Source organism: Neolamprologus multifasciatus, chromosome 6 (genome assembly GCF_963576455.1).
Source record: "Neolamprologus multifasciatus chromosome 6, fNeoMul1.2, whole genome shotgun sequence".
In the NCBI taxonomy this organism is placed as follows: Eukaryota; Metazoa; Chordata; class Actinopteri; order Cichliformes; family Cichlidae; genus Neolamprologus; species Neolamprologus multifasciatus.
In genome coordinates this window covers 33,448,999-33,460,886 of record NC_140444.1, presented here as the reverse complement: position 1 = coordinate 33,460,886, position 11,888 = coordinate 33,448,999, and the positions used below count along the sequence as shown (strand labels likewise).

The 11,888-nt window shown below is 41.8% G+C and overlaps 2 protein-coding genes across 2 annotated transcripts; one reads left to right on the top strand and one right to left on the bottom strand.

Annotated features, from left to right (window-relative positions):
• Window positions 1-2,816: 2,816 nt before the first annotated feature.
• On the top strand, window positions 2,817-8,220 carry lgals2b (galectin 2b). The gene is made up of 5 exons (XM_085163309.1): window positions 2,817-2,843; window positions 4,654-4,760; window positions 6,153-6,226; window positions 6,360-6,519; window positions 7,807-8,220. Exons 2-5 carry the CDS (start codon window positions 4,758-4,760, stop codon window positions 7,951-7,953), a joined length of 384 nt encoding a protein of 127 aa, XP_085019435.1. The 5' UTR covers window positions 2,817-2,843; window positions 4,654-4,757; the 3' UTR covers window positions 7,954-8,220.
• Window positions 8,221-9,147: 927 nt separating this feature from the next.
• uts2r4 (urotensin-2 receptor 4) lies at window positions 9,148-11,871 on the bottom strand. Its single transcript, XM_085163307.1, has one exon. The coding sequence runs from the start codon at window positions 10,621-10,623 to the stop codon at window positions 9,550-9,552; it is 1,074 nt and encodes a 357-aa protein (XP_085019433.1). The 5' UTR covers window positions 10,624-11,871; the 3' UTR covers window positions 9,148-9,549.
• Between the last annotated feature and the right edge of the window lie 17 nt (window positions 11,872-11,888).

Here is an 11,888-nt window from a genome sequence, read left to right as displayed (position 1 = left end):
TTTGTTGGTTTGTTTTTATTTTGTTTTATTTTGCAAGTTGTGCGCAAGCAGCAGGTGCACCTCGCAAACGGAGGGCGCCCATTACTCGCAGCAAATGGGCGATAGAAAGCCGATCGGTGCCTATGCCATTCCCGATATGTGCTGGCTGATGTCGGGGCAGCATGAATACCAGCAATTTTGGGGGGTTTTTTTGCCGATGCCGTGATGCCGCCCCCCACCATGATGCCGCTCCGGGCAACCGCCCGTGTCGCCCGTATCAAAAACCGCTACTGTGTATGATGGCATAGAATTTACTGCAACTTTCACACTTTCACACAGTAAACCACCAAAATATAAATTTTACATCAAACAAACATTACATTCACCACAAATAGTATATAAAGAACAAAGGTGCTTCGTTACATCCTTGTGAACCAAAATTCAAATCTGGTAAAAACAGATTCTAACACAAAAATCGTTTCTATTGCTTTTAAACACAAAAAATTGTCGTTAGCAAAATGCTCATTTTAGCAAGAGACTAGCATACTTCTTTCGCAAGCACGTGGTCTCAACTCACCAAGATGGGGTATCCGCGTGAACACAGTCACGTGGCCTTTCTAGCTCGTGCTCCCATCCATCCATCCATCCATCTTCATCCGCTTTATCCGGGGCCGGGTCGCGGGGGTAGCAGCCTAAGCAAAGAGGCCCAGACCTCCCTCTCCCCAGCCACCTCCTCCAGCTCGTCCGGGGGAACACCAAGGCGTTCCCAGGCCAGCCGAGAGATATAATCTCTCCAGCGTGTCCTGGATCTGCCCCGGGGCCTCCTCCCGGTGGGACATGCCTGGAACACCTCACCCAGGAGGCGCCCAGGGGGCATCCTTGTCAGATGCCCAAACCACCTCAGCTGGCTCCTTTCGATGTGGAGCAGCAGCGGCTCTACTCTGAGCCCCTCCCGGATGGCCGAACTTCTCACCCTATCTCTAAGGGAGAGGCCAGCCACCCTTCGGAGGAAGCTCATTTCCGCCGCTTGTATCCGCGATCTCGTCCTTTCGGTCACTACCCACAGCTCGTGGCCATAGGTGAGGGTAGGGACGTAGATCGACCGGTAAATTGAGAGCTTCGCTTTTACACTCAGCTCCCTCTTCACCACGACGGACCGGTGCAGCGTCTGCATTACTGCAGCTGCAGCCCCAATCCGTCTGTCAATCTCCGGCTCCCTTCTCCCATCACTCGCGAACAAGACCCCGAGATACTTGAACTCCTCCACTTGGGGCAGGAACTCATCCCCGACCTGAAGTGGGCACTCCACCCTTTTCCGGCTGAGAACCATGGCCTCAGATTTGGAGGTGCTGATCCTCATTCCCGCTGCTTCACACTCGGCTGCGAACCGCTCCAGTGCGATCTGGAGGCCCTCACCCGATGAAGCCAACAGAACCACATCATCCGCAAAGATCAGAGATGAGATTCTGAGGCCACCAAAGTGAAAGCCCTTCGCCACTTGGCTGCGCCTAGAAATCCTGTCCATAAAAATTATGAACAGAACCGGTGACAAAGGGCAGCCCTGGCGGAGCCCATCACCCACCGGGAACGAGTCCGACTTATTGCCGGCAATGCGAACCAAGCTCTTGCTTGTATAGGGATCGAATGGCCCGTAGCAATGGGCCAGACACCCCATACTCCCGCAACACCTCCCACAGGACACCCCGAGGGACACGGTCGAATGCCTTCTCCAAGTCCACAAAACACATGTAGACTGGTTGGGCAAACTCCCATGCACCCTCAAGTATCCTCGAGAGGATAAAGAGCTGGTCCAGTGTTCCGCGACCAGGACGAAAACCGCATTGTTCCTCCTGCATCCGAGGTTCGATTAGCGGACGACTAGCGGGAGCTCGTGCTCCCGTTAACTTAAAACATTAAAGTTTTCAAGTCAGCTTTCGGACATTGCAAACACTTGTTTATAACACTTTTTTTCTGTATTAAAACTCACCAAAGCGACCGACAGTTCAGCACGGACCACCTGTCGCTTGTCTCATTTACTTTCAAAGTGTGAACGACCCAGCCAGCTAATGCGTGATGGTCATCCGATGATTGGAAGGCGGGACTGCTTCTAAAGGTAAGTTAGAGAGAGGATCATACTTCCTCTTTTCAAAATAAATATTTTTCAAAATAAAAGACTTCAAATGCATCTACACTTTTATTGGCTGGGTTTATTTTGATAACAGTGTAATTGCAAACCATGCCACATGATGGTATACGTTATTTAATTTCTCTGAATATGTGAGAAAAGCTAAAGTAGCATTATATTTTTATGGTGATGTTTCTAAATGCAATTGCCTTTATTTTAATTAGTTCTCACAATGAAGACGTTGAGCGATCCTGATGGCGAACCTGGAATAAATCATCTGTAAACAAAGAACTTGTTCGTGTGGTGGCTAAAAGGAGCAACAACGACTTGTGAGATAATTAACAACTAATAAATACATCTATATTTGTACAGTCAATGTTCATTAAAAGGCATCTGGAGAACTACAAGACATATTGAGGAGGTGATTTAGCCATTTGACTCTGTAGCTGTATTGGCTCAAGGACACATCTAAAACCTGCAGGAGACCAGCCCTCGAGGCCTGGAGTTGCCCACCCATTGCCACTGAGTCTTCACTGTCATCACAGACAAGATACTGTCCTCTGTGTTTCCTGACGGGAAAAAAAGTATCATTAGAGTGTAAGATCTTCTCCATGTGCCACATCTCAGTAATAGAATAATCTGAGTTATAAATGTCATATTTTGTTTCATTCAGTGTTTGAAGTACTTATATCTGGAAGTTTATTTTTTTCAGGAACGGCTTGAATATCAACCTCCACCAGTAAGTTTCCCAGATTTATTTTTCTATATTTCCTATTGTTCATGCAACTTAATCCCCTTAACACAGTGGTTTCTAGGTAGGGTCTCTCTCTCTATCAATATCTATCCTTAGATATTGATCAATATACATAAGTATCTCTATAGATAGATAGATAGATAGATAGAGAGAGAGAGAGAGAGTGAGATCTATATACACATCCAGTCTGGACACACCTTCTCATTCGCTGGTTTTATTTTTATGACTATTTACATTGTAGATTCTCACTGAAAGAATCAAAACTATGAATACGTATGGAATTATGTAGTAAACAAAAAGTGTGAAATAACTCAAAACATGTTTAATATTATAGATCAGTGGTTCTCAAACTTTTCACAATGAATACCACCTCATAAAATATATGGCTCTGGAAGTACCACCCTTATGACCGACATTAAAGTACAGTAGTTTAAGCCTATTTACCACCATATACGGTTTACACAGACAATTTTATTTCCTATATTAATGTTATTTATTTTAACTGTCATAAACAGGATGTGACAAGTGATAATAATAACAACTGTACTGCATTAAAACATTCACAGCAGGCGGGATATCCGGTCTTTAAGTAACGACGTATGAACCACCACATAGCACATCATTATATACCAGCTAGCCCAACTTCAGTAACCCTACAAACGTCACTGCTGTTTAGTTTTCTGTCTTCATTTATGTCGGACGTGATAGCAGAAAAGTACGTTTTAATTTTTCAGAAATACCTTAGTCAGAACATGGTATATTATGTCATCTTTAAAAAAAATTTCTGGAGACTCCCCACGTACCACTAGAGGGAGCCCGTACCACAGTTTGACAATGGCTGTTATACATTATTCAAAATAGTCACCCTCTGCTTTCATTACTGCTTTGCACACTCTTGGCATTCTATCAATAAGCTCGATGAGTCACCTGAAATGGTTTTCCAACAGTCTTGAAGGAGTTCCCAGAGATGCTGAACACTTGTTGGCCCTTTTGCCTTCACTCTGCGGTCCATCTCTTCCAAACCCATCTCAATTGGGTTTAGGTCAGGTGACTATGAAGGCCAGGCCATCTGGTGCAGCACTCCATCACTCTCCTTCTTGGTCACATAGTCCTTACACAGCCTGGAGGTGTGTTTGGGGTCGTTGTCCTGTTGAAAATTTTATGATGATCCAACTAAATGTGAAGCAGATGGGATGGCATGTGGCTGCAGGATGCTGTGGTAGCCATGCTGGTTCAGTTTTGAATAAATCTCCAACAGTGTCACCGGCAAAGCTCCCCCACACCATCACACCTCCTCCTCCGTGCTTCACAGTGAGAACCATGCATGTAGAGACCATCCATTCACCTTTTCTGCATCACCCAAAGACACAGTGGGTGGACCAAAGATCTCAAATTTGGACTCATCAGACCAAAGCACAGATTTCCACTGGTCTAATGTCCACTCCTTGTGTTACTTAGCCCAAACAAATCTCTTCTGCTTGTTGCTTTTCCTTAGTAGTGGTTTCTTAGCAGCTATTCAACCATAAGGTACATTTTGTTAAATGAACTAACTATTGTGGAAAGTAAAAATCACAGTGATTTAACAATCATTAAAATCTGTTTAGAATTTGCAGATTGATGATGATTAATTTCATGAGTCTTGACACATTCCTTTCCCCTGCATATGCTACCTCTACGAGTTTAAACTATTGGTACTGGTATCAGCAATATTGGTGCTGCATTTATCACAGTACTGCACAGCACTACTAAGTTGATTCAGTGACAGGCAGATATTGCCATACCCTTTTTTTTACAGCCTTCCTGCCCCATATAAACCGCTCACCTGCCTGCAGACTTGTCACTGGAGGCATAACCCACTGAAGATCAGACCGTCAGCACAATCCACTGAACACCATCACCATGGTACGTGGACTTTCTCTGCGTGAACAATAATCTGCATCTGCTACCTTATTTGTGGCATTATATTCTATCCTGATGTATGTGACCATTTGCTTTGATTCTGTGGCTGAACCTCATACTCTGCCGTTTCATGGTTTACTATTCTCGTTGCATATAGTCAAATAGTCATATATTTCAAACGCATAGACTGAATATTAATGAGCCCGAGGAATAAAAAAGCTCAAAGCTTGTGTATCAACCAGTAATATTAATAGAGCGTGTTTTATAGAAGTGATGATGGCTACATATATTCTGTGAACATCCGTTTGTATACAATAGAGAATCTTCCTTTGATTTTGATTTTGCTGAGGCTATAACCAAATTTAGGCTTTAAGTAACAGTCAAGAAAATACGTAACCCTTACACTGACTGTGCTCACCTTACAGTTGTAAGTATATAAGAGATCATTCTCGAGTCACAGCCTGGTAACAGAAGAAAAATCCTATTCTAAGATTTAACATATGCCACAGTTGAATAATCTGAATAATTCAAATCCCACAGAGGGATTAATAATGTATAGCTTGACTTAATGATCTTCCATCAAATTCCCTGTGAAGTCAGTGATAAACCAGCATGAATCTGAAATGGGTGAGCAGATTAAACCGAGGAATCTGTGGGTGCAGGACTGGAATATAGGGTCCAGCATGATGAAGTTCTCGTTTGCCCATCAGGTGATGCCCAGCACATAAATAGGAAGAACAGATGAAAAGAAGAACAGTTTATTGCTTTATTGATCAGGTGAACAGGTTCACTGACTTTGTTAAACATTGTTTAAATGTCATGTTGGGTTTCTCATTCTCATTTGATTTAGCCTTACTTCATTTCTTTGCTTGTTTTGTCTGTTTGTATAATTGTTAATGGGCACATATTGTACAAAGACATGGTAGATATGACTAGTGTCTGAAGAGCTATAGATCACTGTGTGGGTGGGTTGTTTTTTTTTTTTATGGCGACCACGTCAGTGAACAAATACGACACCTTCCTGTTTTGTTAATTTTACAGCCGTGGGTACATTGTTTTACCTCGGTTGATCATCAACTGCTAAGATAAGACGAGCGCTAATCATCAGTTTGCTCATGGCAGTTCCTCTGTCTCAAACCATCATATAGATAGTTCCTAAAATTTAATAAATAAAACTGATAGACCAGATCTATACACACTTCTACAAGGAAGAGTTTTATCATCCAAGAATGAGCATGAGTACTGAAATCTTCCTATTATTATTATTATTATTATCATTATTTCATCCCGTCTTCCTTCTAAGAAGCAAACTAGTTCCCACCATAAAGCTCTGAAAGAATGCAAGAATTGATTTATTTTTCAATGTGTCTATTCCTATGTCGCTTTCCTTTACAGAAAATCCATGATATGTCAATCAAGCAGGGCTTGGAGTTAAAAGTCCGCGTCAAGCCTGGCGAGAGTGGTGACAGGTGAGTCCTTCTCCTAAGATGTTCATGCTAAGAGTGTCCTGCCCATTTCACACAGCAAAGTTGATTTAGTTATCTGTCAGGAAGCAGCGAGTCGAGTTCATGTTCCATCCTCTCCTTCCCGCATCTGTCGCAGTTTTGCCATCAACATCGGTCATGATCGTGAGAACATCGCCATGCACCTCAACCCCCGGTTAGACTCCAACACCATCGTCTTCAACTCTTTATCCGGGGGTAGCTGGGGTGACGAGATCCACGAATCAAACTTCCCTTTCAGACGTGGAGAAGAATGCAAGGTTTGTATGAAGACGTGTGGCGTCTGAAAAATGTAGTCACCAACACACAATACACTCTGAAGAGGTTCGAATGGTTTAAGAAGCAAGGCTTTTACACACTGACATAACCAGCTTAACATCAATGCAAATGCTAAAACACAGTTCTCTAGAAGACAGAGAACAACGTCATCTGTGTTACTGGACTGAGTGCCAAGTTCACAATATAAATGAAAGCTCATAAAAGTTACAATGTCTGTTGTGTATATCAGTCAGATGATAACGTTAACTAAGACAGGGCCTTGATTTGCTGATCCATTGAATTATCACCTCTTTGCATGTCACTCTATGGGCAAGGTTTTATAGCTCATAGCTTTAAAAAATGTAATTGTACTCTTAGACACACACACCTGCTGCACTTTAATTTAAAGAATATTCAGGTAAAGCACACCCTGGGTAAATGAACTGCATTTCCAAGCTGTTATCATTTCTTTGACTATCAGGGTGTAATTAATGGGTTTGGTGCCTGCGCTGTTGGCTGCTAGGTCAACGGGTAATCACGACAGGCTTTATGGGCCCATAAAAGTTAATAGCTGTTGAGAAAGATTGCCCCGGATGTTTCTGGAGGAGGATATTCTGTCGAAACTGCAGCTTTCTTTCAGTTGTGTAACAACGAAATTCAAGGAACTAGTTTACTTTCTTGGAAGGGGAATTGCTTGAAGTACTTATCTATGGTCAGTGAATTATCTGTAGTAGATAGCTGCATGCATGGCCACGTTTGGGAGAGGCAGGAGTAAAAGCACCAGAAGCAAATGATATAATATCAGCATCTGATTTGTTTTGTTTTTTAATTTGAAGATTCTTACTGTTTGATCTTGCCTTCAGCCATGTGCACAACCGGAGATGGTTGGCTCTGTTAAACAGAGGCGGCCAGGGTGCCATGGACACCCAAGGCTGTAAATGCGATAACTCAAGCAAGGGTTGATATAGGTGTATACCATAGGTGTATCTACTAGGAGGCTGAGGGGTAGCATTTGTGTCCACATGTATTTTTAAAATCTGCTTGGAACACGCACAGTCGTGCTCATGTCACCTAGTTGATCCTTGATATGATATTGATATTTATAACCTGGGTTTTTGTTTTTTTAATAGATGGCTAAAATAAATTTGCAGCTGACTGCATCCACAGCAGCTTAGGTTCTGTCCGTGTCTGAGCCCAAGCTTAAAAAACCCTGAAGGTATCCTTTTAACCAAAAGATAAATGTCATTCACTTCTCTTTTTCTCCCTCTTGCTTTTTCTTACTTCTTCAGTTTTACATCAACTTCAACAACGAGGAATTTTACATCAAGCTTCCTGACGGCAGCATGATTACCTTCCCCAACCGCCTGGGTGATGTCAAGTACAAGTACTTCGATGTGAGCGGTGATGCGAGAATCATCGGCCTCAAGCTGAAGTAGAGGCTGACCTCTTCTTAAGCCCCAACCCTTCACCTCTCTACCTTTTGCTTGTTGCTAAAACATTCTCATGTTTTTCCATAGCTGAAATTAGGCTTGACTGCTAATATGAAATCTGAAAAGTAACTCTGGAAATGTCAACTGCTTTAGATTGCTGATGTTGTAATGAGAGGAAATGGCCTTAAGATGGAGCCCCAGCACATCTTACCTTACTATGGTTGGAGGACAGCTCAGCAAAGCTGGATTTGTTAATAAAACCCTAAAAGAAAAGAGTCTTCTTCATTTACTTCCTCTGATACACAAATACGAAACACCACATGTAATTTACACCTACATGTTCTAAAAAATGTTTCAGACTTGTTTCCGTTTTTTTTTTTTATATCATTGTAACGTACAAGAGTAAAATCAGTGGGTGTTTAAAAACACTAAAAGAAGATGCCAACGCATTTTTGTCAATGTCTGTAATTCAAAAGCAGAATTATTATTTTTCCCTCTTTTTTTAAAGTTATGCAACATTTAAAAAAGAGGTAGAAAAAAGAAAACCCAGAATAGTATTGGTCATTATCTTTAATATGTGATGAGGAAATAGGTTAAAAAAAAAGAATAAAAGTGGACATGGAAAAGGAGGTGAGGTGGGAGATGTAGCACACACTTACACAGACAATTTACAGGAGGACTCAAAAGACAAGCGTCTGGAGGCTGAGGAATGTGGCACAGTGCAACGACATTTCATAGATAGAGATGAAAAGTATTTGTCTGTAAAGCTGTTGGCAAATTGGGCCATTACAAGAATATGAAAACAGTTCTCATTCACTTTTCTATTGTTTTGTTTTTACAGCAGTTTCACTTTAATTGTTACACAGTAAAAATATGTAAAAATACGGTACCAACTTTTTCCATTATTGTAAACTACACATTGTATTTTATCAATTACAGAAACTGTGGATAATGTATATAAAAAGTATTTATGATTTTTTTTAAATGGATAAGGTACTGCAGAACATTTTCTGGTCATTTTGTTGTGTTCAGTATTTTGTCCAAAAAAAAAGGCCTTCAAAACCTTTCTGTTTTGTACTAAACTGCCAATTCAAATACTTCAAATATAAAATACTCACATTTCAACCTCTATATCAGTAAATCATAGATGTCTAGAGATCTGCTTAACACAACATAACAAAAATAATGAACACAGTGAATTCCAGTCAGTTTAGTCCATGCCTCTCTGCACTTATAATTTTATTCATTATTTAACATTTGAGATATCTCATGTAATTTGGTACAAAATGAACAAAGTTCATAAGATGATTCGTCCTAACCTGATTCGTCAGACTGAGGAAATGTAAATGGAGGCAGAACCATGTTTGTCATTGTGATTGAAATGCATTTGATTCAGCTAAATGTCTAGTTTATTAAATGCATTCAGTCAAGTTTGGTTAATTCAGCTAATTCTACTTTCTCAAAACCTTAACAAGACTAGTTAACTCTCTCTTTAAGACAGGAGAGGAAGTTGGGTTTTAGCTCGGTCAACTCAATGTACATCATAAAAAATGGCCTCTCTGAATCAAAACATATTATGACTGGACAGTTAATGCTAATTCACTAAAAGTCCTGCAGTGGGGTTGTCACAGCTGACCCGGGATCAGCCCCGCTGGATCCTGATGACTGTCCTTTCTGTGCTAAATAATCTTTGTAGTTCCGAGTCAGAAGAGTGTAGAGAAATGGATTTATACAGCTGTTTCCATACGTGAGACATGTGACAAAGAAATTTACATAATTATGAGCAGCTGGAGACAAAGCTTTGAGGGACTCTGGAGAGAACAGTTTGGCTAACTGCCATCCCCAAAAAGGCAAGAAGCAAGCCCAGTAAGCTACTACAATGCTAAAGATCATTGATACGACTTTTTGTTTGAGACGTGTCCTTCTGGCAGAGTGGCTGCTACCCCCTAAGTTAGCCTGCGCTACCCAGTAGCGCCTAGCTAGCCCTGCATACAGTCCAACAATTACCAATCCAGGGAGTAAAACACTGGTGAAAAACAGGGCAATGATATAAGCCTTGAAGGCCTCAGGGGTCCAGGTTGGATAGCAGATTCTCTTGACTGAACCAGCCACAGTGGGTTTGCCCTCACTGAGTCGGATCATCACCATCATGGGCAGCGTTAGCAGAAAAGATAACCCCCAAATAATTCCTGACACTAGCTGTCGGTTGCGGGACGAGGTCTTGTGTGCACTGAAGGGTTTAGCCACAGCACGATACCGTTCCAAGCTCATAACACCCAAAATGAAGACACTGGCATGCATGGTGAGGAGGTCGAGACTCAGCAGGATGCGACATCCGGCCTCACCAAACAGCCAGTCGTGGGCAAAGTAGGTGCAGACTACAAAAGGGATGGTGCAGAGGTACAGCAGGTCAGCCAGAGCTAAATTAATGATGTAGACGTACATAGAACCTGTGCGTCGCAAAGCAGCTGAGCGTGTAACAATAAGTGTGTATGTGTTGCCGGACATGCCCACGACACACATGATAATCAGTGTAGTACCAAGCAGGAATGTCACCCACAAGCCACCACTACCTCCAGCACCACTACCTCTCCCTTGGGACTCGTCAGCTCCTGTCCCTGGGCTCAATCCAAGACCCAGCTGGGGAGTTAAGGTGGCATTAAAAGTGCAGTTCATTTTGAGTTCATGCAGTTCAGAGAGGTCAGAGGTCAGGCTACAAAACTGAGGAGCCAGTTTACACAGGATTATTGACTCTTACCTCACAGAAAAGGTTTCATCTCTGTGGAAACATTTCAGTGTGAGGTGAAGTGCAGAAAGAAGATGCCAGTGGACATTACAGTCAACTATTTCTGTTAAAATGAAACATTCAACACAGTTCCTTCCAACTTGTAGTGCTTATTCCCAAATAAGTTCGTGATCAATAAAGGCTCCAGCAAAGATTTAAGTCATATGAACACCCCAGACTTAAGAGATGTTTTCTGTTGGGCGTAGAACTTAAGCAGATCCAAGCTGGTTTGTTTAAGAGCAGTGGGGAGCAGCACTGCCTTTTAGCTGGACAAACTGTGCTCAAAGTCCCTGATAGAAAGTCCCTCCTGTGCTAAGATGTGCTTGAGAAGGCTTAACTGGCTGACACCTCCAGAGCAGTCTCCACAGCAGGGCAAAAAAATAATCCTTTCTCCTATATTAGCATAGAGTGCTGTGTGGCTCTTAAAAATAAAAGCTGCTTTGCTTGTGCAAAGGAAGATTCACTCAGCAGCTTTAGTATATCCATTCACATTCTCCATGTTTTTGGTCTTCTATGTTTCTGTCCTAATGTGGATTGACATACAGAGCATTAAGATATCCTTTGTTTTATCCAAGTCATCCATATTTTTTCTGCATAGCTCTTCCAGACCTCTGCGGATCCACTTGATGACAGATGAAGCTTCAGTTTCTCCCTGAAAATTGAGCCCACCCTTATCTCCAAGTTTTGATACTGCTGTGCTGTGTCTTTGAAGTTTGCAGGGTTGCACTTCTCTCCTCCCGTCTCTCCTCAGTGCTCCCTCCTTCTCACCACGGTGAAAAAATAGCAGGGACCTATAGATTCATGTGGTATTCGTCGTGGGCCTCAACCTGCAGTCTGTGTAGTGAGGGTGTAGTTACACAGTAACCAAACCTCATCAATATTTAGCCTAAAGCTTAAATGTAAAAGACATCTATTTTTTCAAAACTTGCATCACATTATTTTTACACTTATTTATTTTACTTTTACACATAAGTACCTCATCCTTAGTGAAATATTTGAAGAAAGTGATGGTGTTAAGCTCTAACACGTCACTTCAGACATAATTAAAACAGTTGAATGCTTAAATATAGACACACAAATCTATGCGGAGATCATTTGACAACATTTTAAACATTTCTTTTATTCATGGTCAGCAAGGATTTCATATTCTATGGCA